Genomic DNA, 21,994 nt, shown 5'->3' on the forward strand with positions numbered 1-21,994 from the left:
AAAGCTAAAATGTACTTTCTTATTCGTTTTTTTTTAGTTTTTGCAGACACGCCATGCCATATGGACATACGCTACCACATCAGGCAGCCAATGTTTGTGTCAAGCGGACGTGACGTATTATATCGATGAAAGAGAAATTTTTTACTCGCATTACTTCCTCAGCCAAGGGCAAACCAAGTAATGCAACGTCTCGTAAATCTTGAGTATTGCTTATTAAAGTGTCCTTTTTTTACAGAAAACGCGTAAGCATGAAGGGAAGGTTTCTTAAGAAGAACGTCGTATATGTGCGTTCACATGGTAAGAGACGTAATTGTTTCATTCCTAAACTGTCATAGCTCTTTCATGTTATGATTATTTATGTTACCCCAGTAACAATGTTTATGCGATTCCGGCTAGAAGGCACACGTGTTCATTACAGTCGGGGTATTCAGTAAACACGGAGTGAAGTTCGGGGTAAAAACCGCGATATCGTCATGTGGTCAGGACGTTGACGAAGGCAGCAGACTATATGTCGAAGATGAAGCTATTTATTTGGTCGAACTTGTAGCTGCTATATGTATTGTCTGGTTACAGTAACACAATGGCACTGAAAGCGGTGAGCGGAGATTCAGCAGTCAATCAACTTCAAGCGGCGATGCATGTTAGCATTTATACACGTGCCATCAAATACTCTAGCGTCATTTCTAGCAGCCGCGTAATTTCCAGAAGAATCTGTAGTGTTCGAGGTGTGCGCGAAGTTAAATCGGAAGTTTCTACAATTACCTCTATGGTTATTGGTGAATCGGCGTGATTGCTCAACGCAGCGCTTACACGTGTCATGGGGCGATAGCAAAACTTGAGACAGGAGTGTGGCATTGCCGCCTTTTGAAGACATCGTCCTGACGCTTTAACAGAAGACAAAATAAAGTAATAAATTCAAGCAACAAATTTTACTAATAAAGTAAAAATTACTGTTCACAAGTTTTCTAACACGCGCAAAACGGCTTAAGGTGCACGATATGCACGTTCTTGGGCTGCGCATGGTGCCATTGAGAATTCGTAATTCCGTCCGGTCATAAGCTTGTAGTCTAAATTGCCTAGGCGACGAAGTGCATTGTACGCACCCAAAGTATCACCGAAGAAGTTTTTCACTAACTAAATCCACTTCGGCGTATTGCCTTCCATAACCAAACGCAGTCGCCAAATCGGTGTTCCACGAAGTTTTGTCCAAGATTGTAACGGCGGCTTCTGGTCATCTGCTGATTCTCGATGCGCAGGCATGCGAGTTAACGAGCGTCTGCTTCCCGCTGAAGGCAGACTGTGACGTTAAGGTTTTCTTCGTCAGTGACGTTAAACAGTGTGGCACCGCCTCGTTTCCGGGTGCCCTCCGTAGACCAACTTGCATAGCGCCATCTGCGTCGTCTCCTGCACCGCTGTTTGGTATGCGAAGGTAACGTACGGAAAGATGACGTCCCTCGTCTTGTGTTCGACGTCGATTTACATAGCCAGCGTGTCAGCGATGGTCGAGTTTAGCCGCTCAGTGAGGACGAGCGCTGGTGGGTGGTAGGCTGTCGTCCGGCGGTGGCTTGTCTGGCTGTACGCCGAGATCGCCTGAGCAAGGTCAGCTCTAAATGCCGTACCTAGGCGCTTAGCAGTAAAAGCAGACGCCCTAAGGTCTTTGGTCGCTTAAAAATGTAAGGGATCTTCACACTAGAGATTTCATGACTGGAGGAAGAGCGAAGCTTGGCTGCCTTAATACATAGTAAAAGTACGATTAACGCGGTTCAACATTTTTGTGACCACGCTCACTGACATCATCTGTACGTTAGCAAGGGCTTCGCGTTAAAACTTTGGCAATCTCTTGGCGTTTTCGGACCACTGCGGCCTTTTAAAGTAAAGAAGAGACTGTATTTTATCAGGTTAATGCTTGAGTTTCCTTCTGCCACTACGAGGGGAAAGGGGTTATAAAATATTTGTAATAGAGGATGTGAGCACTCAGGATTTTCGTTGTGGCATTGACGTCTCTCGCGGATGTTCCACAATAACGGTAAATTTTGCTGAATTTTGATGAATCTGGGCATTATGATTTGGGTGATGGTATCAACACAGCCCCTGCAGACTACCTCGATTTCTCAGAGCTCAGTGCGGATGACTACAGTGGGTCAAAACCACTACATAAAATATCAAGTATCCGCTAGTACCTATCGTCTACATTATGATCATCTCTTGATATTCACTTTCTCTTGATGTAGACCATAAGTTGTAGAGGGGAGTAAGAAAGTCTGATGAATCTGACTGTCTGGTCATGATGTGAATAACATAAAAAAAGTGCCAGCTTTGCCGCAAAAGCGAAGCAATGAACGCGATAGCAGCTAATTGGAATGTCCCTCACAGAATAGCCCGCAGTTCGAAACGGGCCCCGCATTTCTTCCACACAAAAGACACACGAAACGTCCTCTCGAATACAAATGAATGCATATAAGCGTCTAAGTTGGTACTTCGCTATATCTGGAAAGCGCGCTCTTTTCGCAATGTTGATTGTGCAACCATTGCAGCGACCTTTGTGCACTCGTTAATTACAACGCAATCGCTCCCGTAAAAACGGAACGCCATCTAAGACGTACCATCGCCCCTACCACGAGATAAGGCCGTGCGAGTAAGCGGGGACCTGCTGCTCTTTGCGGGGTAAAGGGCGCGTGGGAGATGAGAGCGCAGCCACCGCGTCGGGACGATATTGCTACGCATGCTCATTGCGCCATCTTGCTGATAATGCTGAAAACACGATAGTTCTCCCCCGAGATGCCCGTCAGCAGCGGTAAGAGGTAGATATAGATAGCTTGCTGTATGAACGTTGAAAAACGTGCTCCTCGGTGGCTGAGTGGATAACGCGCCAAACTCACTATCCAGACGACCCAAGTTGGATTCCGCTCACCGGAGTCTTTTTCTATATTTTTCTTTTTTTGCGTTTTCATATATACAGATACGTATACGTATACGCTGAGTGACGCCGACGCCGACTTCGACGCCGGTGCCGGCGGCAAAATTCAGCCGAAAATGTTCATGTAATTGCTATCGCACTAAAGTCATGTTGCGTATATAACCTTTTGCAACGGTCGACGGTACGCAGGTACGCACCACAGGCGATTTACATTTAATAGGTACCTCGGAAGGAGACGACAGATATTGCTATACCTTAAAAGGGAAAGCGCTAAGAGAAAATTCCATTGGCAGTGAAGAGGTGACCAATGCAAATACAAAAATAGCAATGATGTTAGTAGTATTTGACCCCAAGTGATCTGCGGGGTAATGTAGAATTGAAACCGCAGTGTCACACCAGGTCTTCGAACTGCCTTCTAAAAAGACATTATGTCATCGCAGTGTTGTTGCAGCTTTAATTGGGGCTGCAGTGCTTGTTATCTGCTTATGTAACAAAGCAACTAATAATACACAAATGAAGCCATAACGCAGACGTTCAACGTCAATCGTGGTGTGACTGTCAACACCATATGATATGGTATAGGTAACTACACAATTGTATACCTATCACTCGTCAAGCTATTGTAGCGAAACGTCGGGGTTGTTCAAAGTTAGGCACATCGGACGACCAGAGAGACGAATAAGTGTGGGTGAAACTCCGCGGAGGCAATCGATGAGAAGTCAACACGATGATTTCGGGGAGCACTCATGGGGGGTTTATTTGGCTAACACAACTTCAATTTACAAAATGCACTAGGTCACAAAGACAAAACATAGAAAATGGTGGCATACCCCTCGGCCTGCATGGCATGGTCTCTGGTGTTGAGTTCCGCTGTTTCCCCGACTCCGCCCCCTTTTCGAATTCAAACATCCTCTTTTTAACCCTTGGTCGAACAAAGAGCCTTCACAAAAACCAATCACATGTTGGGACTCGCATCATCACAACCAATCACAGAAACACTTTCATAAAAGGCACTACATTTGTAAAAACCTCCTTACCAAATGAAACACGCAAAGGGATAGGTTCTCCGCACGTGACACTCTATCCCAAGCCAGGCCATGCTGCCCAACATTACTCGTGCTGCCGCCATCGGCCGACTTCAGTCGGCGGCCGTTCCCACGCTCGAGCCCCGTCAGTTCTTTCGTTAATTGTTGCTTTCTAGAAGCGTCTATAAGAGCGATGGGTACATCATTGGGCTCCGTGCGCTTACCAGGTGTGCATGCGACAGCGAGGTGCCCCGACATCATAACAACAGCGGGGGAGAATATGGTCGTTTACCTGCCGCCACTATGTCTCGGTCCGGCTAAGTGGTCGCGTCCCCATGTCATTCTCAATGACACGTGTGCCTGCCGACAATGGCTTAAACTCAGACGGTGGCGCCGGATCTGCCTCTTGCTAGACGCTTTTCCGAGTAAGCTTTCCCCTTCTAATCCCGAACGGGGGAGACCTTGACTGCTCCGCTTGTGAGCCGTAAAAGAACAAGGGTTTCCGCGAAACATTGCTCTCGCGACACCTCCCCCCTACGAAAAAGAGTGTCCCACTCGTTTTATCTGCAAAACACGACAAGAAATAGACTAATTATACAGAAAGGTTTTGCATTCAACAAGTGTATGTGATGCTTACTTTAAGACACTTATGCATGTGTATAAAAGGTGAGAGGCTTTAAAAAATTACATAAAACAACAGATGAAAAAAAACAAAACAAAATCATTGGGCACAGAAATATATAGGTTCACTCGTCGGTACTGCAATACAACTCGGTGTCCGTTTCGTAAGCACTGACATTCTGTTGTGCGTTGTTATTACTTGAAAATGTCTTCCAGTCCGAGCAAAGTTCAGTGTCCGTGTCGTAGCTTTCGCACTGCTGTACTGGAACACTGGTCTGTGTCCCGCGCACACAATGTTGCAAACGGAGTTCTTGACCCACTCGCGAACCGCACTCGCGCACATCACCATTGGAGCCGCACTCGCGCACAACACTTCGATGCAATCCATGGTCATCTCTCCTTGCACTGCACTCGCGCACAACACTTCGATGCAATCCGTGGTCATCTCTCCTGGCACTGCCCTCGCGCACATCACCACCGTTATCGCGCACCTCATGATTATCATCAGACTCATCATCCGCGTCGTCGGCATCGGAGCCCAATCGAACGTGGCAGGGCTTTAAACGCGCCACATTCACAACGTCACGTTTTTTCCCAGTTTGGTCTACCACCTTCCAGTTGTTCTCGGCTACCCGGCGCACAAGACGGAAAGGTCCGTGATATTTGTGAAGAAACTTCGTCGTCTTCCCTTTCGCCTGGGAGGGAGCCCACAAGTACACCAAGTCGCCCTGATGATACACAACACTTCATCGCCTAGCATCATAGCTGCGCTTGTTCTTCTCCTGCTGACGCTTCTCCCGTTCATTTACTATTTTTCGAGCCTGCCGCAGCCTGCGGGCCACTTTCATTGCATCCAGGGTGTAGTCGAATCCGCGTTGCGCGCCCGACCCTACATCCACCGGTAGTGTTGGTTCATGTCCATGAAGAAGAAAGAAGGGAGTGAATCCAGTCGTCTCGTGGGTGGAAGAATTGTATGCAAAAAGAACGTACGGTAGGAATTCATCCCAGTGGCGGTGGTGTGAGGAAACGTATATGCTGAGCATGTCAGCCAACGTGCGGTTAAAACGCTCGCACAAGCCGTTGGCATGTGGGTGATATGCTGTTGTGGTGGCATGCTCGCTACCCACGAGCCGGAATATTTCTTCGGTAAAGTTGGCGACAAAGTGCTGCCCACGATCGCTTATTACTTTCTCCGGGGCACCATGACGTAGGACGATTTGTTCGACGAAAGCTCTTGCTGCTTCTGCGGCAGTGGCCGCTGGACACGCGACAGCCTCGACCCATTTCGTATGGTAGTCGGTAATCACAACGATGTAGCGGTTCCCTGCTTTGGAATTAGTAAAAGGCCCAGTGAAGTCCATGCCCACCTGCTGAAAAGGTCGACCTGCAGGTCGGATCGGTTGGAGGAAACCGACCGGCCTCCCCGGTGGTTGCTTTCGTGTCTGGCAGTCGGGGCAGGAGAGAACGTACTTGCTTACGTACGAGAACATCTTCGGCCAGAAATATCGGCAACGAACTTTCCCCCATGTGCACTTGACACCTATGTGGCCTGCCGTGGTGGCGTCATGGCAGTACCTTAATATCTCAGATCTCAAGCACTTGGGGACAACGAGAGCCGCACGATCCTCCTGAAACCCTCTCGTCCTTCGATACAGTACACCGTCGATCAACCGAAAGCTCCGTGCCGTTCTTTTAGTTTTCCTGACAACGGGCGCATCCGGGTGCTCGAGGTGCTGCATAATTTCTTCCATCCATGGGTCTGCCCTCTGCTTTTTTCCAACATCCACCTGATCCAGAACCAGCAACGGTAAGGGGTTTTCTTCGCTTACAGGCGCGGGATCATGAGGAAGGTGAAAAAGCGTTCGGCATTTCCATTGTTGAGGCCAGGGCGGTGTCGCAACGTTATGTCGAATTCCTGAAGCAACAGAGACCATCGCATAAGACGACCGTTCGGATTCCTTACTTTCATTAGCCAAGCCAGGCTGGCTTGATCAGTCAAGACCGTGAACCTAGCACCAAAGACGTATGGCCGAAACTGTCCGCAGGCGTACACAACGGCGAGGCATTCTTTCTCAGTTGTACTGTAGTTCATCTCAGCTTTGTTAAGGTGGCGGCTGGCATCGGCGACGACTCTCTCTTGAGTTCCAATTTTCTGTACAAGTACGGCGCCAATGCCGTAATCACAGGCATCAGTTTGCACCTCTATCGGCTTCCTCGGCTCAAACTGACGCAGAATTGGGGCTGTGATCAGCTTTTCTTTGAGGGATTGCATGGCCACATCGCATGCTGCATCCCAGACGAAAGGAACATCCTCTTTGGTTAAGTTGGTCAGAGGTCGAGAAATGCGAGAGAAATCTTTGATGAATCGCCGATAGTAGTTACAGATTCCGAGAAAGCTCTGTACACCTTTCTTGTTTCGTGGCTTGGGGAATTTTTCGATTGCTGCTACTTTGTCTGGGTCCGGCCGGATGCTTTCACCTGTGAGAATGTGTCCAAGATATTTAATCTTCTGGCGGGCGAAGCTGCATTTCTCGGACTTCAGTCGTAAGTTTGCCGCGTCCAAAGCCGAAAACACACTTTCCAAATTTTGCAAATGAGCTGCCATAGTTTTCGAAAAAAGAACGATGTCGTCCAAGTAGGCCAAACAAACTCTCCAGAGAAGACCACTGAGGACTTTGTTAATCATTTTCTGGAATGTGGCAAGGGCGCTGCACAGGCCGAAAGGGACAACATTGAATTCGTACAGGCCGGGTCCACAGGCAAATGTGGTCTTTTGCTTATCTTCCTCCTTGATGCCCACTTGCCAGTAGCCTGATGTTAGATCAAGTGTGGTGAAGTATTTTGACCCCTGTAGCACGTCGAGAATGTCATCAATTCGTGGCAGTGGGTGCACATCTTTTTTTTAGTGACCTCATTGACTCTGCGGAAATCGACGCAGAAACGCCAAGTCCCATTTGACTTCTTCACGAGGACGACAGGTGATGACCAAGGACTGTGAGACTCTCTAATTATCCCATCGCGCAGCATTTCTTCTACTTGTTGCTCAATCTCTTGTCTTTCAAAAGGGGAATGACGATATGGGTGCTGATGAATTGGTCGAGAATCACCTGTGTCGATCACATGTTCAGCGACATGAGTCTGCCGGATGGGGTTGTCACTGCTCGTAAATAGATGGCGGTATTTCTCCATGAGCGACAGCAGTTCATCCCGCTCAGATGGCTGTAGGTGATCCCCAGTCTCTATGTCAAACTCTTGAGGCACGCGATTGTTCTCGGGGGCCGTGATTGCCAGCTGTGGGTCATGAATAGCTGAAGCCCATCCAAGCTTTGTTCCGCTGAGCAGGTTTACTGGCGACATGGTAGGATTAGCTATGCGAATGAGGCCTCTCCCATGCACGATCCTCGTTATTGTGCGTGCAACCTGAAGTCCGTTTCTGAGCGTGCTGTTCGGTTCGACGAGGTGAATTCCGTCCCTTGCGACATTTACTTCAATAGCGACTTCTGTGCGAGCTTCAATGCGAATTTGCTCGTGGCACCGCACCGTAAGTACATCATTGTGTTCGGGGGCACTTGAGTCTATACGTAGCCGGAAAATTTCACCGTTTAGTTGCAGCTTTTTTTTGGAGAAATCATTAAGAAGCCGGGCTGCTCGACAAAAAGGAAGACCACCAAGTAGCTCGTACGAGCAATCCTTGACCACTAGAAACGTCTCGTGAACTTTGGTGGTGCCAAATTCAAGCTTTATTTCAGCTTCACCATTGGGGGTCAGCAAGTCTCCGCCAATTCCTCGGATGAATATGTATTTTCTCGATTTGAATGAAGCACATATTTTGTTAGCTAATTCTTCTAAGATGACATTTACGGACGAGCCGGTGTCAATTACAAGTTTTGTTTCTGTACCGTTGGCTCGTGTGGGGACTGTGAGAAGCTGAACTTCCGACAATGTGCCGCAGGGGCGACCGGGCTGGCCCCCTAGGCCCGGCCGTTCTCGTTTCCCGAAGGATTAGGCTGCACATTCTGATTGCCTTGGAGCTCAGCCTCATCGTTCCTGTCATCTCGGAACTGCTGCCAGCACTGTTGTGCTATGTGACCTATGCGGCGGCAAATCTGGCATCGGGGACGCCCGTCGTTGGCACGGGAATTTCTCTGAGGCCATTGCACTGGGGGGCGACGCATCTCGTCTTCGATGCTTTTTAGCCGGTCAGATAGCAAGGTGATCGAGTCCGCAATCGCTTTCAGGTCTCTTTCGCGGTCGGCAGCCTCCCGTGGGCAACGCAATTCGGCCGCGGCGCAGGTGGCGACGCACGTAGGAGGAGAGTGCCCTGTCGCTGCGGCGGGTGCGAACCCCACGGGATGCGCGATGTTTTGCATCCACGACTGCAATCCGGTAGAATACTGGACGCCAATCGGTTGTGGCGCTGACGCACGGCTCATCAAAGCTGCCAGATTTATGCGTTGCAAAATTTGGAGGAATGCAGTGCAGCTCTCCGGGTTTGCGATTATCATCTTCTCCAGAATATCCGGACGCAAACCGTGCATAAGGTGCCGCAACCGATCATCTTCCGTCATAGACGGGTTCACTCTGGCACACAGCTGTACGACGTCATAGTAGTACTGCTCGGGGGTTTCGAACGGCAATTGGGTGCGGTTTTGTAGCCGCAAATGGGCGATCTCAACTGAGTGGCGACTCGTAAAGGACGTTTTTAGTAGCGCCGCCCATTCTTCTTATGTATTAGGGGCACCGGTTAGAATTTGAGTAGTGTGCCACTTTTTCGCATCTCCCTCTAAAGCCAGATATAGAAATTTCACCTTCGTGGCTTGGTCCCAATTATTAAGCGACGCTACTTGTTTGTAGCAAGGTAGCCACTCGGAAATAGATTCCTCCGGCGCGCCTCTAAAGACTGGTGGTCCGACGAATGGTTTAGCTGGGGGGGTAGACATAGCAGAGAAGAAGGTAGGGGGTTCCGTCATAGTAGAGCTGTCAGAGGTAGGTTCCTGATATTTGTTGTTGACTCGGGGCATAATTTCAGAGCGGGACTATCGTTACCGAGCAACCTCCACCACTTTGTAGCGAAACGTCGGGGTTGTTCAAAGTTAGGCACATCGGACGACCAGAGAGACGAATAAGTGTGGGTGAAACTCCGTGGAGGCAATCGATGAGAAGTCAACACGATGATTTCGGGGAGCACTCATTGGGGGTTTATTTGGCTAACACAACTTCAATTTAGAAAATGCACTAGGTCACAAAGACAAAACATAGAAAATGGTGGCATACCCCTCGGCCTGCATGGCATGGTCTCCGGTGGTGAGTTCCGCTGTTTCCCCGACTCCGCCTCCTTTTCAAATTCAAACATCCTCTTTTTAACCCTTGGTCGAACAAAGAGTCTTCACAAAAACCAATCACATGTTGGGACTCGCATCATCACAACAAATCACAGAAACACTTTCATAAAAGGCACTACATTTGTAAAAACCTCCTTACCAAATGAAACACGCAACGGGATAGGTTCTCCGCACGTGACACTCTCTCCCATGCCAGGCCGTGCTGCCCAACATTACTCGTGCTGCCTCCATCGGCCAACTTCAGTCGGCGGCCGTTCTCACGCTCGAGCCCAGTCAGTTCTTTCGTTAATTGTTGCTTTCTAGAAGCGTCCTTAAGAGCGATGGGTACACCATTGAGCTCCGTGCGCTTACCAGGTGTACATGCGACAGTGAGGCGCCCCGACATCATAACAACAGCGGGGGAGAATATGGTCGTTTACCTGCCGCCACTTTGTCTCGGTCCGGCTAAGTGGTCGCGTCCCCATGTCATTCTCAATGACACGCGTGCCTGCCGACAATGGCTTAAACTCAGACGGTGGCGCCAGACCTGCCTCTTGCTAGACGCTTTTCCGAGTAAGCTTTCCCCTTCTAATCTCAAACGGGGGCGACCTTGACTGCTCCGCTTGTGAGCCGTAAAAGAACAAGGGTTTCCGCGAAACATTGCTCTCGCGACACTATATTGAAAAGTTGCTTGTGCCCGCCTGAACTCGCCAGTGCACTTTACGTGTGATATTTACATCGTGATACCATAAAGCACACTTCGTTTGATTATTACGAGTGTCTATGCTCTAACTTTCATGCTGGCAATATAATAAACATTAGGTTGCCCCATATAATTATTATTAACCATAAGGCGGCAGTGCAGTGAACATTCCCGAAACCACATGTGCACACAAATACTGCACTTAACGTCGATCAAACTCGTTAGACCTTGCCTGAAAGCTGAAAAGATCTGCATATGCGGCAGTATTCTGCGTCGGCTAAAAGTTATCGGAGCCTAATGCGAGAATATATCAGCCTACCATTGATGGTGTTGTTACTGCGTACGTTTGGGATAGCGTCGTTTCGCAACTATGAAAAACCACTTCTGGCATTCTCTTGTTTTCTAGATACGTAATAAGCGTATTAATGTTGAAATCCGGGGTTCAACGGAAGTAGGTTCTGTCGGGAAGAACCATTGCAAAAGAAAAGAAAATGCGAACAATACAAACGCTTTAAAGGGGTGGTGCCACCATTTTTGTGGTTTGCGTTTTCTTTGCTGCAAGCGTTTCTTAAAGCTCCAAGAAGCATGATGCACGCACTAAGATTGATCTATTATAGCTGGAAATATTACGCTTTTTGTGTGGACAATTTTGGTTTCGGTTCCTGCGCGCCGAATTGGGCTGTGCAGAACCAGTGTACCGTGGTCACGAGGCCACGCAAGGCTGTGACGCACGTCGCGCTGATTGACGTCTGCTCTCGCTGGTTTTCTTGCAAACAGGTGCCGCACAAGCACCTCCAAAGCAAACGCGTAGCAGCCGTGGTGCAGGGCAGATTGAAGTAACTCACCTCACTACAATCGGCGTGCACACGGAAAGGGGATGAGGTGGCGGCCGCTATCCTAATCACTTACGAAAATGAGTTTAGAACACAGCCCCACACATTGAAGTAATGGGGAGGTGGCGCTGCGAGTTAGGAGGGGGGTGTGAAGTTACATCCATAGATTGACATTATAGACAGGTGGTGTGCTGCGATGAACCTTTGCTCCCACTCAACGGGAAACCTGCGCACGTCTACGCTTACTGAAAATCTGTTGTGATGCCACTGCAACTTTCGTTGACCTTTTTACAGAGCAATGACAGTTCTGTACACACTTGCGATGGGCTTCGGTCCGAAGACAATGAGCATTCCGGCAATCTTTGGAGGGGAAATAAAATATATTCTGGACGTTTGCTGTGCCCGACGGTTCGTGTGGAGTCTCCAAGCATACAGAGAAAAGCCGCAAGAGGCTTGTCTTAGTCTCGAAATTCGATGGCACCACCGCTTTAAAATATGCCTGTGAAAATGTATTCAGATGTTTACTGAGTACTACTTCCAGCCACCCCATAACTTTTGCTCATTTTAAAAGTGCCGCATAGAGATTTTCCTTGTGCATCCTTCACAGATAATTGACTCCAGCGGTACGTGGAATCTGCCGAGTTTTGTTCATATGTATGTAAACAAAATTTGTGCTGGCAGAGCTGACATATTCAGCATTATTATAAGCGTATTTTGTCCAAAAGGCATACATGATTTCTTACTGATTATTCTATTCAGATTAGCATTGATGCTCCTGTGTACGTTCTTTTTGTTTCATCAATCTTTCATTTCGTCTTTTTTATGTTTCAGTAAGCTTGTTGTTCGAAATAACACGTTTCGAGACACTGATTCTGCTTCAATCATTTTATATATAGCAATTCGAAATGAATGAATTTCTGGGGCAGCAAACAAATGCTTTCTGGACAAGGCAGAAAGCAATTTTTCTTTAGTCACCAAAGTGTTAGTTTGGTATATACTGGTTTTTATATAATTTTTGTGCTCCAATTAGCTTTTCTAACACAAAGGTATTTTATGCCGGGGGCTACCACGGCTTCACTGAATGATTTTAGTCATAGACATGACGAAGTAACGTGTCTACTGGCGCGTGAAAAAAAATAAGAAAAAGTACCGTCACTATGAGGTGAATTTACAACCTTTCACTGGTGATCGCTTGGTGCCCTACAACTCAACCACAAACCGTTCGTTTTTGAAAGTACTAGTGGTGAGCTGCCTATATGCCTAATTGGCTGTCAGTGGTACACAGAGCTCAGTGACTTCAGCGTGTTTGCGTTATGACTTCCCGCTGTCACCTAGCCCTTCTACCAGCGGATCGACCAAGTATATTTTATTGCCAAACTATGGCCGAGCATGGTCCATCAATGCCAACTTCCTTAACTCCTGCTACTAGAGCTCTGATTCCTCTAGGATGATTCCTCTAAACTATCAACGTTACCATAACTGGCCACCAGAAAAATGATCTGATGTGTTGTCACCGGAATGAAGCCAATCACTCTGTTTTTATTGTATGAATATCACTGCACCAAGAGTCCATACGTATCTACACTGATGGGTCCGTACTGCCGAACGCCTCAACCGGAGCTGTCGTGACATCAGAATTGGTCACGACGAATACATTGAAGGCAGCCCACGCAACAACATCAACGACAGCCCTTCGTACAGCGTTTCCTTTCTTCATTGACCAACAGCCACACAAGTGGGCTATCTTCTGTGACTCAAAGGTGACTCTGTAGCGTCTTTGTCAGGCTTACGCCGCACACCACACGAAGACCTGGTACTAGAGACAGCAGAGGTTATACAGCACCCAAGTGAGAAAGAATATCAAACTGTTTTCAGTCATTACCCAGTCACTGTAGAAAAATCAGGTGAACTTGCCGATCAAGCTTCCCACTCAGATAACGCAGATGACCATGAAATACTACTACCGCTTTCTAGGACGGACGCTGCATGGAAGCTGCGCTTGCTTACCTGCCAATACACCACGACACAATGGAAAGAGCCGCACTCTGAGCATGTCTGGCTCCACTTCATTTGATGCTACGTTAAGTAAACGAGGCCTTTTTGCGTATTCTATGGTTGGGCGAAGCACTTACCAAAAACTATGTTTTCCGCATTGTTATGGCCGACACTGTAGCCTGTGACAATTGTGGTAACCTCATAACAAGTAGACACGTCTTTTGCGACTGCCTACAGTATATTTCACCGTTATTATGCGTTTGCAACATGCTCAAGAAGCCAGATGACCATCCTCTGTCAGGGGAAAAAATTTTACACCATGGTCAGGATGAAACGTCACAGAAGAAAGTCTTACAAGCGCAACTGCACCTTGTTGTGATCGACCGGCCTCTTTGAATTATTGTAGTCAAAACGCGCGTCCTATGTGTGCGGTAGTTTTTTTTTATCGTGCGTGTATGTGCATTTGTTTTCTCTTTTTAAAGACGATAGTCTTTCTTGGGCACCGTCGACGGAAAAATTCTGGTCTGTCTGTCTGTCTGTCTGTCTGTCTGTCTGTCTGTCTGTCTGTCTGTCTGTCTGTCTGTCTGTCTGTCTGTCTGTCTGTCTGTCTGTCTGCCTGTCTGTCTGTCTGTCTGTACATTTCTCTGTTTGTCCGCCCTAACAATACCTCAAACGGCATTAAACGGTCAACCCCATCCGCAGCGACCACCAATACTGCTCAAGGTTTAGCATTCAAAGTTTTGTGATTGTCAATTAAAAAAGCAAATATTGCGCACAACTGAGGTGCCATAACAAGACGTCAAGCTTTGAATATCTGCCTTTATACTAGAAGAGGCACGCACAAGCAACTCTAAGGACTAGCGTTTATCGCGCTGCGCTGCCGGTGCAACGCAATGCTCAATAAGGTGTTTCCAACGCTTTGCTACGACTTCACGGTGGTGGCCCCGGCCCGTCACTTACTATTCTACACCTTATTACTTCCGAGACTGGCGCGCATCTTTCTCCGCGGTCACGCACGCCTTCGTTTTCGAAGATAACTGCCAGATGGCGCCAGTATCGAACGTGCCTAGATGCGCTTGTTCACCTCCGCTACGGGCTCGAGGCACTCTAACGCAGCGCCTTCAGAATATCATTCACCAATTTTCTTGCGCAGAACATCAAATAAACGTTTCGTTCACTCTCTCCATACGCAAGACTATCGTGTTTTGACGACATTTACAGTGTAACATGAAGATTCAGGACAATTTTTTTCCCTCTTTCTACATACTCTTCTTGCTTCTACTTCCTCACCGCAGTGCCGCATAGCAAACTAGATTATAACTGGTTAGCCCGGTCTGCTCTTAATCTCCACTACACACACTCTCTCTCTCGTTACCACAACAGAGACGGCGCGCCTAGCTCATCGCTCCGCGTATTCCGTCATCCCACCCCCTCCTTCCTATATCCCACACTCCTGTACAAATACACGTAGTTGACTAGTTCTTCACAAATAGACTGTTAGCCTTACTGGTATTGAAATTTTAACACGAAATGTCAGAGTCCGTCTAGATTTGATGCCCGTGAACTCCATGACGCGCCGGGAGTCGGAAAACAACACGTGCACAGCGAAGAAACTCGACGTAGCATCACGTTGCCAAAACATATATTTTGTTTGTTTCTGCACCCTTTGCACCTGAAGAGCAGTATAACAAAGCATCAGGGTAACCATGATTGTCCAACAAAAAAGCCTACGAATGTATCGCACTGCGCGAAAAACTTACAACATGCACTTCCCCCGCAATCACGCATATATGCTGTCTGCGTGAATAAAAACATTGCCGCGTTTTTTTTTCTTGTACAAGCCCCACAGCGGGCTCTTCATGCCATTTCATTTGTTATTTTTCCACATAACTTGTGCGCTTCACATTTTATCTTCAGTGATTTAGAAAAGTATGAAACGACTAACGAAAACTACAGGAATTTAGTGCGTGCTACTTACCCTTTTCTTTTCTGCTACTTTTTAGGATCTCAAAACGTAGTAAAACACAAGATTGTGTACTTTGACAAACAAGTGAATTGTGCTGTGGTAAAAGTGGCATCGATGATTTCCCCTGGAGGTAGGTTCTCAAGAATTGTTTCATTCTGAAGAAGCGGCCACAATCACTTTCCAGGTGTTCTGCCGAACACGACTAAAAGATGTCTCCAGATATACCAGAGTGTTTCATTAGCTTACATTGTACTACTAGGCGTGATTTACACGTGGCACACTTTTCATTCGCAACCCCGGCCCAGAAATTCACCGTTGAATACCACCCACGGAAGGTTATTCAACCACAAGTCTTGTTTCGCATCGAACCTAACTAATGTTTTTTTAGACAATGCATATTTTATACAAAAGGTTTGGTATTTTCGCACATGTACTCTAGGCAAATTAGGTTTGTCAAAACTAAAATGAAGCTTGCGAAACTAAGTACCCAACGCTTGTTATTTTGTTTTTTACCTATTGTCTGGAGGTCAGTACTCAATTTAAGTCACTGCTTTGCCACAAAACCAAAGCAATCAACGCAATAGCGTGAAATTGGAAGGTAACGTGCAAAATGGAAAGCAGATCGAAACGTGCCCTGCGTTTCTCCCGCACAAATGACGCACTAATTTTATTCACAGGCACAGATGCACGCGAATGAGCGTCTCAGTTGTAACTTTGCTGTGTCTCAGAAGCGCGTGATTTTAGCAAACAGAGAGTGCAATGATTGCAGTGACCTTTGTGCGTCCTTTAACTATACCAGGATTGTTCCAGGTAAAACCCGAGGCCAGCTAGCAGTTACGATTCTCCTTTTCTTCCTACCACGCGATAAAGGCGCACGAGGCAACGTCACTCCCTCCTCTAAACGGGGCAAAGTACGCGTGGCAAATTAGAGCGTACACCGGCATGTGATGTTGCGATGCGCGTGATGTTGCGCCATCTTGCTGGTAATGCTGAAAACACGATAAGTCCCCCGAGTTACCCGTCAGCAGTGGTAAGTGGTAGATATAATAAGCTTGCCATTTGAACGGTGAAGGAGATGTGATCTGCGATTGTCAGATTAACTTGACCTGTAGTCAAAAAAAGAAAAGCTCCTCGGTGGCTCAGAGGTTAACACCTTACTCTCACGATTGAGTATACTTATGCGTATACTTAAGGGCTCGTTTTTTCATGTTTTGACACAGCAATAATAAGATATAACAAACATTTATACCAAGGAATGTATAGGGGAAGTTATTAGATACATTGTAATGTAAAATGTGAAGAAAAAAAAAAGAGGTGAAAAGATAATTTGCCGTGAGCATACATATACGGTGAGTGACGCCGACGCTGGTGGCAAAATCCAGCCGAGTGTGTTCATATAATTGCTATCTCAATAAAAAAGCCACCCGCGCTCGGCCCCCAGCTCGTCGCGACGCGCCAACGCGTATTCATCTCCTACGCTTACTTTGCCCTACGCATGGGGGTAAGGAGAGGGGGCGTATGTGCCTGTGTGCTAGCGCGTATCCTTCGGTGGGGACAATCATGCACCTTGGCATTCCTTCGAAATGATTGCGTTAGTCCCCAGAGTTACAAAGTTCAACTTCGCTCACTGGGCAGGTCCCATTTGCGCAAAGAGCCCGCTTTTCAAACACATTGTAGTAACAACTGGGACACTCGTTAGTTCGCGCTTATATCTGTACCTGTGATCACGTCTCGTGTGTCGTTTTTGTTAAAAGAGCGCGTTAAGCGTCGAGTTGTAAACGGTGTTAGTTTGCTCGCATCCTGTGTGTGTTTAAGTGCGTCACTTGTGCGTGAGCAGCGTGCTGCACGTATCGATCTGCTAGCCGTTTTCAGCGTTAAATTCCAAGTTAATGCAGTCACATTGATTGCTTCGACCATGTTGCAAAACTGTGACTTTTTCGTTTAGAAATCACAAAAATTGGACGTTATTCGATATATTCATAGCCAAATGTAATATCAGGCACACAGAAAGAGTGGCCTTTTCGTTACTTACACTCTAAGCCAAAAATGGCCAAAATGGGAGCAACGGCTGTTTTTACTCCTTCAGACCGACTGTTACTCTCCGAAAAGACCAAGCGGAACAAGATGGCCGACTTGTTCGAGAATGGGGGAGCAACTGTATTCATCTTAAGTTTGTAAGGGAGCAACGGAAGGAGGAACCGCTGTAAATGCTCTCGTCACGCAACGGTTACTCCCCGGCAGAACACCGCACACAAATATGCATGCCGCCCACATTGATATTCATGGGCCAGATTATTGTTTGTTCTGTGTGCCAAACTTCACCAAACCAAAACAGTGATTTATTTTAGCATCCGTAGATAATAAGATAGCAGCGCTGGCTGAACACAGAAGGCCTGAGAATACAGTACGGCAAATACCTAACACACGCAGCAGCAGAATGGAGAGTTGGCACGTCAAAGCGGACCGAACGCCGAAACACGTGCAAAACAACGATAAAAAAAGCCTAGACACGCCGTTCGTCCGCGAAGTAAGGGCGTCAAAGTCGATCAAGCACCGAAACACGTGCATTAGGAGCCCCCCCCCCCCCCCCGCCCAAATATATCGGAGAAGAAAAAAAAAAAGCGGACCCAGACGCGCTTCTCATCAGCCATACACTTAGTAGCACGCTTCACCGTGTAGGTTGAGGGCAGAATGACAAATCTGCGCCATCTGCGCCCGCACGACAAGTGTGGCGCCAGAGTAGCAAACGATGTAAGTTACAAAGTAATTTTTATTCAGTGTTTATGTTGACTAGCACTAAATAAAAGGTACACTCAACTTTTTATATTTATTTATGAGTTTTAGTGTACCTCAGTTTGTTTTTATAATTGTATTAGGAGAACACGCTGAAATTATTGCGCTGACGCCTGTGCTGCCACTGCTCGACGTTTTTTTTTTTTTTTTTCGGCGCAACTAGGTTCGCGTTCGCACTACTTACTCATTTTCATATGGTCTGTGGTTGGCGAGCACATGGACGTGCGAGCTGTGAGCTATGTTTTGATCGTGTGTGTGTGTCGCAGATTTGCGTTTCTACTTATTCGTGATGAAGGTTAGTGTATATTTATCTTTATGGAGCGCGAAGTAGTTGTGGATTTTGCTGCTGGGTGGAACAAACACATCGTAAACACTTCAGCTATCTGCAAGCCTGTTCGCTCGTCGGACAAAGGACTGTGCATGCATCAGCGTGCAGGTGAGTGGCATTTCCAGCAACATTTAATGCTCTTACAATACATTGTTGAGTGGTTGCGCTATTGAAAGAGAAATGATTTGCTCTTATTCACCGTATCCATTGCAAGCCGTATCGGACTAAATTACCTCTATTACCGCCTGCATACCCTCTTGCTTCCCCTGTCACCACTGCAGTGCCAGTGTACTTTTGCAGTTAAAAGTTCATTTCCGCAACACTACCTCGCTTGAAAAAACATTGGGGCGGGGTTGTAGCTGCATTCATACTGGCACTTTTCTACCATTGGCTTTATGTAATGTTAACGGCTGAGTGTTGGGGCCTTGGGCCGCATTTTTTAGAGATGTAAAGTGTATGTAAATCAGTAAGTAAACAAATCATTGTCGCCTCACTTCACTGGCATAGCCAGGCGGTTGCGCACAGAATTTTTTTAGGCCGGGCGTAGGGAGCCCAAGTTGACGACCATATTCGCTTGCCGGGCCTATTCAGATAAGCGGACCTACCCCCCCCCCCCCCCTCCCCGCACGCCTTAAAAAAAAAAATCTGCCCACATCACTGCGTCACTTGCTTCACCTCTGCGCTGAACGTACTATTTTATAAGCGCACCATCAAGCGAGCAGTTTACATGTTCTGTTTACATATTGACAGAACAATTGGAGGAGGAATGACCCATATCTTTCAGATTTCTTTAGTGATGCAAAACCTTAGCAAAACTGAATATTGTAAAAGACAATCATAAATGCTGTATGTTCTCGTTAGCGCTGTCATTATTCTGCATCATGAAATCTTTATGCGCTGTGAAAACTTAGCATGCCGTTGAAGTCACATATCGACGTTAATACCAATCGACGAAAATTTCGACAACCTCAATAACGCCGTTTGGGATTTGCCGCATGCACATAATTAGGCTGATTCCCACTTGGCTGTTCTTAACCTGACTTCACTGCTACCAAATGAAACAATATTTGATGCATGTCTTTTACTTTTTTTTCAGGGATATGACACAAATTTGGTTATACTGCAGATAAAGATGCTCCCAACGATGCTAATGTACAGAAAGCAAGAGAATTTTGGTAAGTGCAGACTTTTTGTACTACGTATATGAAAGCATCACTTTTTAGGGGCAAACTGTGCATGTGTTGGCCAGAGAATAGTTCATTATGCCACATGGTTACACTGGCACTGACAATTCGACATGGCTCCGCTGGCCCGTGTGTGTGCTCACACTGTTACCGTTAAGATAAAATGTTTATGTTTTCATTGCAGGGATTGCTGTTTGTACTAAAAAGCCAACTGCCAAGATTTGTTTACGCTGGTACTCCTAAAAGTATGCTTTCCCTATTTACATGGATTTTGGCTTGCACAAAGCATAACACTTGGGCCTAGATTCACAAAGCTGTCCATGCGCAGGCCTTCATAACAGCGTTTCTTGACTTGCCTTTACCCTGTTTTCTGCAGATGTTTCGTGGGTTTAAAAGTGCCACAGCATGTTGACCTCCACCACTCTGAAATATTCGCGTTCAAAGTTTCACAAGAGTGGGCTTAACTTTCTTGTGCACCTCTTTGCTAGTCCAAGATACTGAAGTGTTATGCTCTTACTAGAGGTGGCAGTGTTTCTAATGTTTGTATTTCCATCACATTGACCAAGTATGCGATCTTGGCTTGACTGGTAGCACATCCTCAACAAATGTCTTTGTGGCACATGTAGAAGGCAGTACAAAATAAATAGGCAGACATTCACACCGGGAGCTAACTTCTAATAATGCTTTTTTTTTTGGAAACCATGGTGTGCTCATTCCAATTTGTCTAACAAGCAGTAACCTGTTTGGCTGTGAACCAACAAGACGTTGAGCTAATAAAAGCTTCACATCTTGTTGCTCTCAAATATATATGTATTGGCAAGCTATCTGTGACACTGTCAAACAAAGAATCAGAATATCTGTGCATGCCTTAATATATATTGATATATTGCTTCGTTTACATATCTCGTGGCTGTGACTCGTCAACCGAGTGAACAAATGCACCCTAGTTTTCTAAATTTAAAGCATTTTTTGAAGGTAGCACGGTCTACATTTATTTGTCTATAGTTTTGTCCAGCCGTTTGCGTCAGGTACAAAGAAATATACTGAAGATTATCATGTAGCCTCTGCAAATGGTTGCTTTCAAGCAGGCTTTGCATGCTTGGCTTGTGCCTACAGGTATTGCACAATTCAAGACGCAGCAGCGTATGATAGAACAGTAGAATCGAGAGCAACTATGTGCACGAGCTAAATAAGTATTTTAACATGAGCGGACAGTACGTGTTATTTGCCACACACATGACCTAATTTAGAATGCCCATTGGTGAATTGGCTCATAGAAATGTCACTCAGCTGTGTATAGGAAACAAGTTAACTGAACCTAAGGGTATCTTTAACTGCTACAAATATGCCTTGTTGAGGTGCTGCACATTTTCTTCCAGAATATTGCTGTCTGAGACATCATGTGAAGAGCGTCTACCACATCAGCATTTATATGGCTTGCCAAGTAACGTTTGGCCGAACCTTCCTTTTTTTCACATTTCGTTTTGCAGTAGACATCCTAGAATGTAAGCGCTGCTGCAGTGTGTGTGACTCATTGTTATGAATTGATTCTGGCATGTTTAACCTCACACTTCTATTTTTTTTCTTGCAGGAATGACATGCTTCAAATATGCCTGCGGTGACGTTCTGCTGCGCTAGCGTGATGGAAACACCAGCTGCGAAACTTGAGTTCTTCAGAATTGGAGAAGTTGCCCTTCTCTCACCAATGATGACACAGACTGCCCTATGCTAGAAATTCAAGATTGTTTTTCCACGGATGACGCAGAAAACCTTTGATGTATTATGGTGTTTGTTTAGTGCTGGCTGTGGTGTGGCGAAGTCTACTTTTACGTGTGGTCACACGTCGCCTCATAAAAAGAACAATAAAGCATTTATTTTCCTTTCAATATTGTCCACTTTTTGTGTTAGAAGCACCCAAGCAGTGCTCTTCCAAGGAGCTCTCGCCATGTGTTAAGCGTGTGACAAGCATACTCGAGATAAATACTCATTTCCCCAAGGAGTAACTGGAAGCATGTGCAGTTGGTTTTCAGAGAGTAACTGCGAACACGTGGGAGGAACGGTAAAGAGTAACTGTTGCTCTTAGAAGAGCAACTGGTGGGAGTAATGGTTGGTCGGCAGGGAGCAACTGGTGGGAGTAACTGTTGGTCTGCAGGGAGGAACTGGAGGGAGTAACTGTTCATCCCCCGAAGGAGGAACTGAAAGGAGAGCAACGGTTCCTCCCTCTGCAGTTACTCCTTTTAGGAGAGTAATGGGAGTGGCAATGCAATTGCTCCCTGAAAGGAGCAACCCCTATACCCCTGTTGCTCCG

The 21,994-nt window shown here is 46.5% G+C and overlaps 1 protein-coding gene and 1 long non-coding RNA gene across 3 annotated transcripts in view; both read left to right on the forward strand.

Annotated features, from left to right (window-relative positions):
* The first annotated feature begins 238 nt into the window (after nt 1–238).
* The window catches only part of LOC142765540 (uncharacterized), a 28,641-nt gene continuing 6,885 nt past the window's right edge, over nt 239–21,994 (forward strand). Inside the window, exons 1-2 of the mRNA XM_075866680.1 lie at nt 239–297; nt 15,419–15,511. Of these exons, the coding sequence (XP_075722795.1) occupies nt 249–297; nt 15,419–15,511 (142 nt within the window). The 5' untranslated portion in view covers nt 239–248. The remainder of the gene's footprint in view (nt 298–15,418; nt 15,512–21,994) is intronic.
* Nucleotides 18,624–21,572, forward strand: LOC142765541 (uncharacterized). Of its 2 annotated transcripts, none has more exons than XR_012884304.1 (2): nt 18,624–19,677; nt 19,871–21,572. It is a non-coding gene; the product is annotated as an uncharacterized LOC142765541 (long non-coding RNA). The 2 variants fall into 2 exon arrangements; XR_012884303.1 differs by having other exon boundaries at nt 21,278–21,572.

This window comes from Rhipicephalus microplus, chromosome 6 (assembly GCF_043290135.1).
Source record: "Rhipicephalus microplus isolate Deutch F79 chromosome 6, USDA_Rmic, whole genome shotgun sequence".
Lineage (NCBI taxonomy): Eukaryota > Metazoa > Arthropoda > Arachnida > Ixodida > Ixodidae > Rhipicephalus > Rhipicephalus microplus.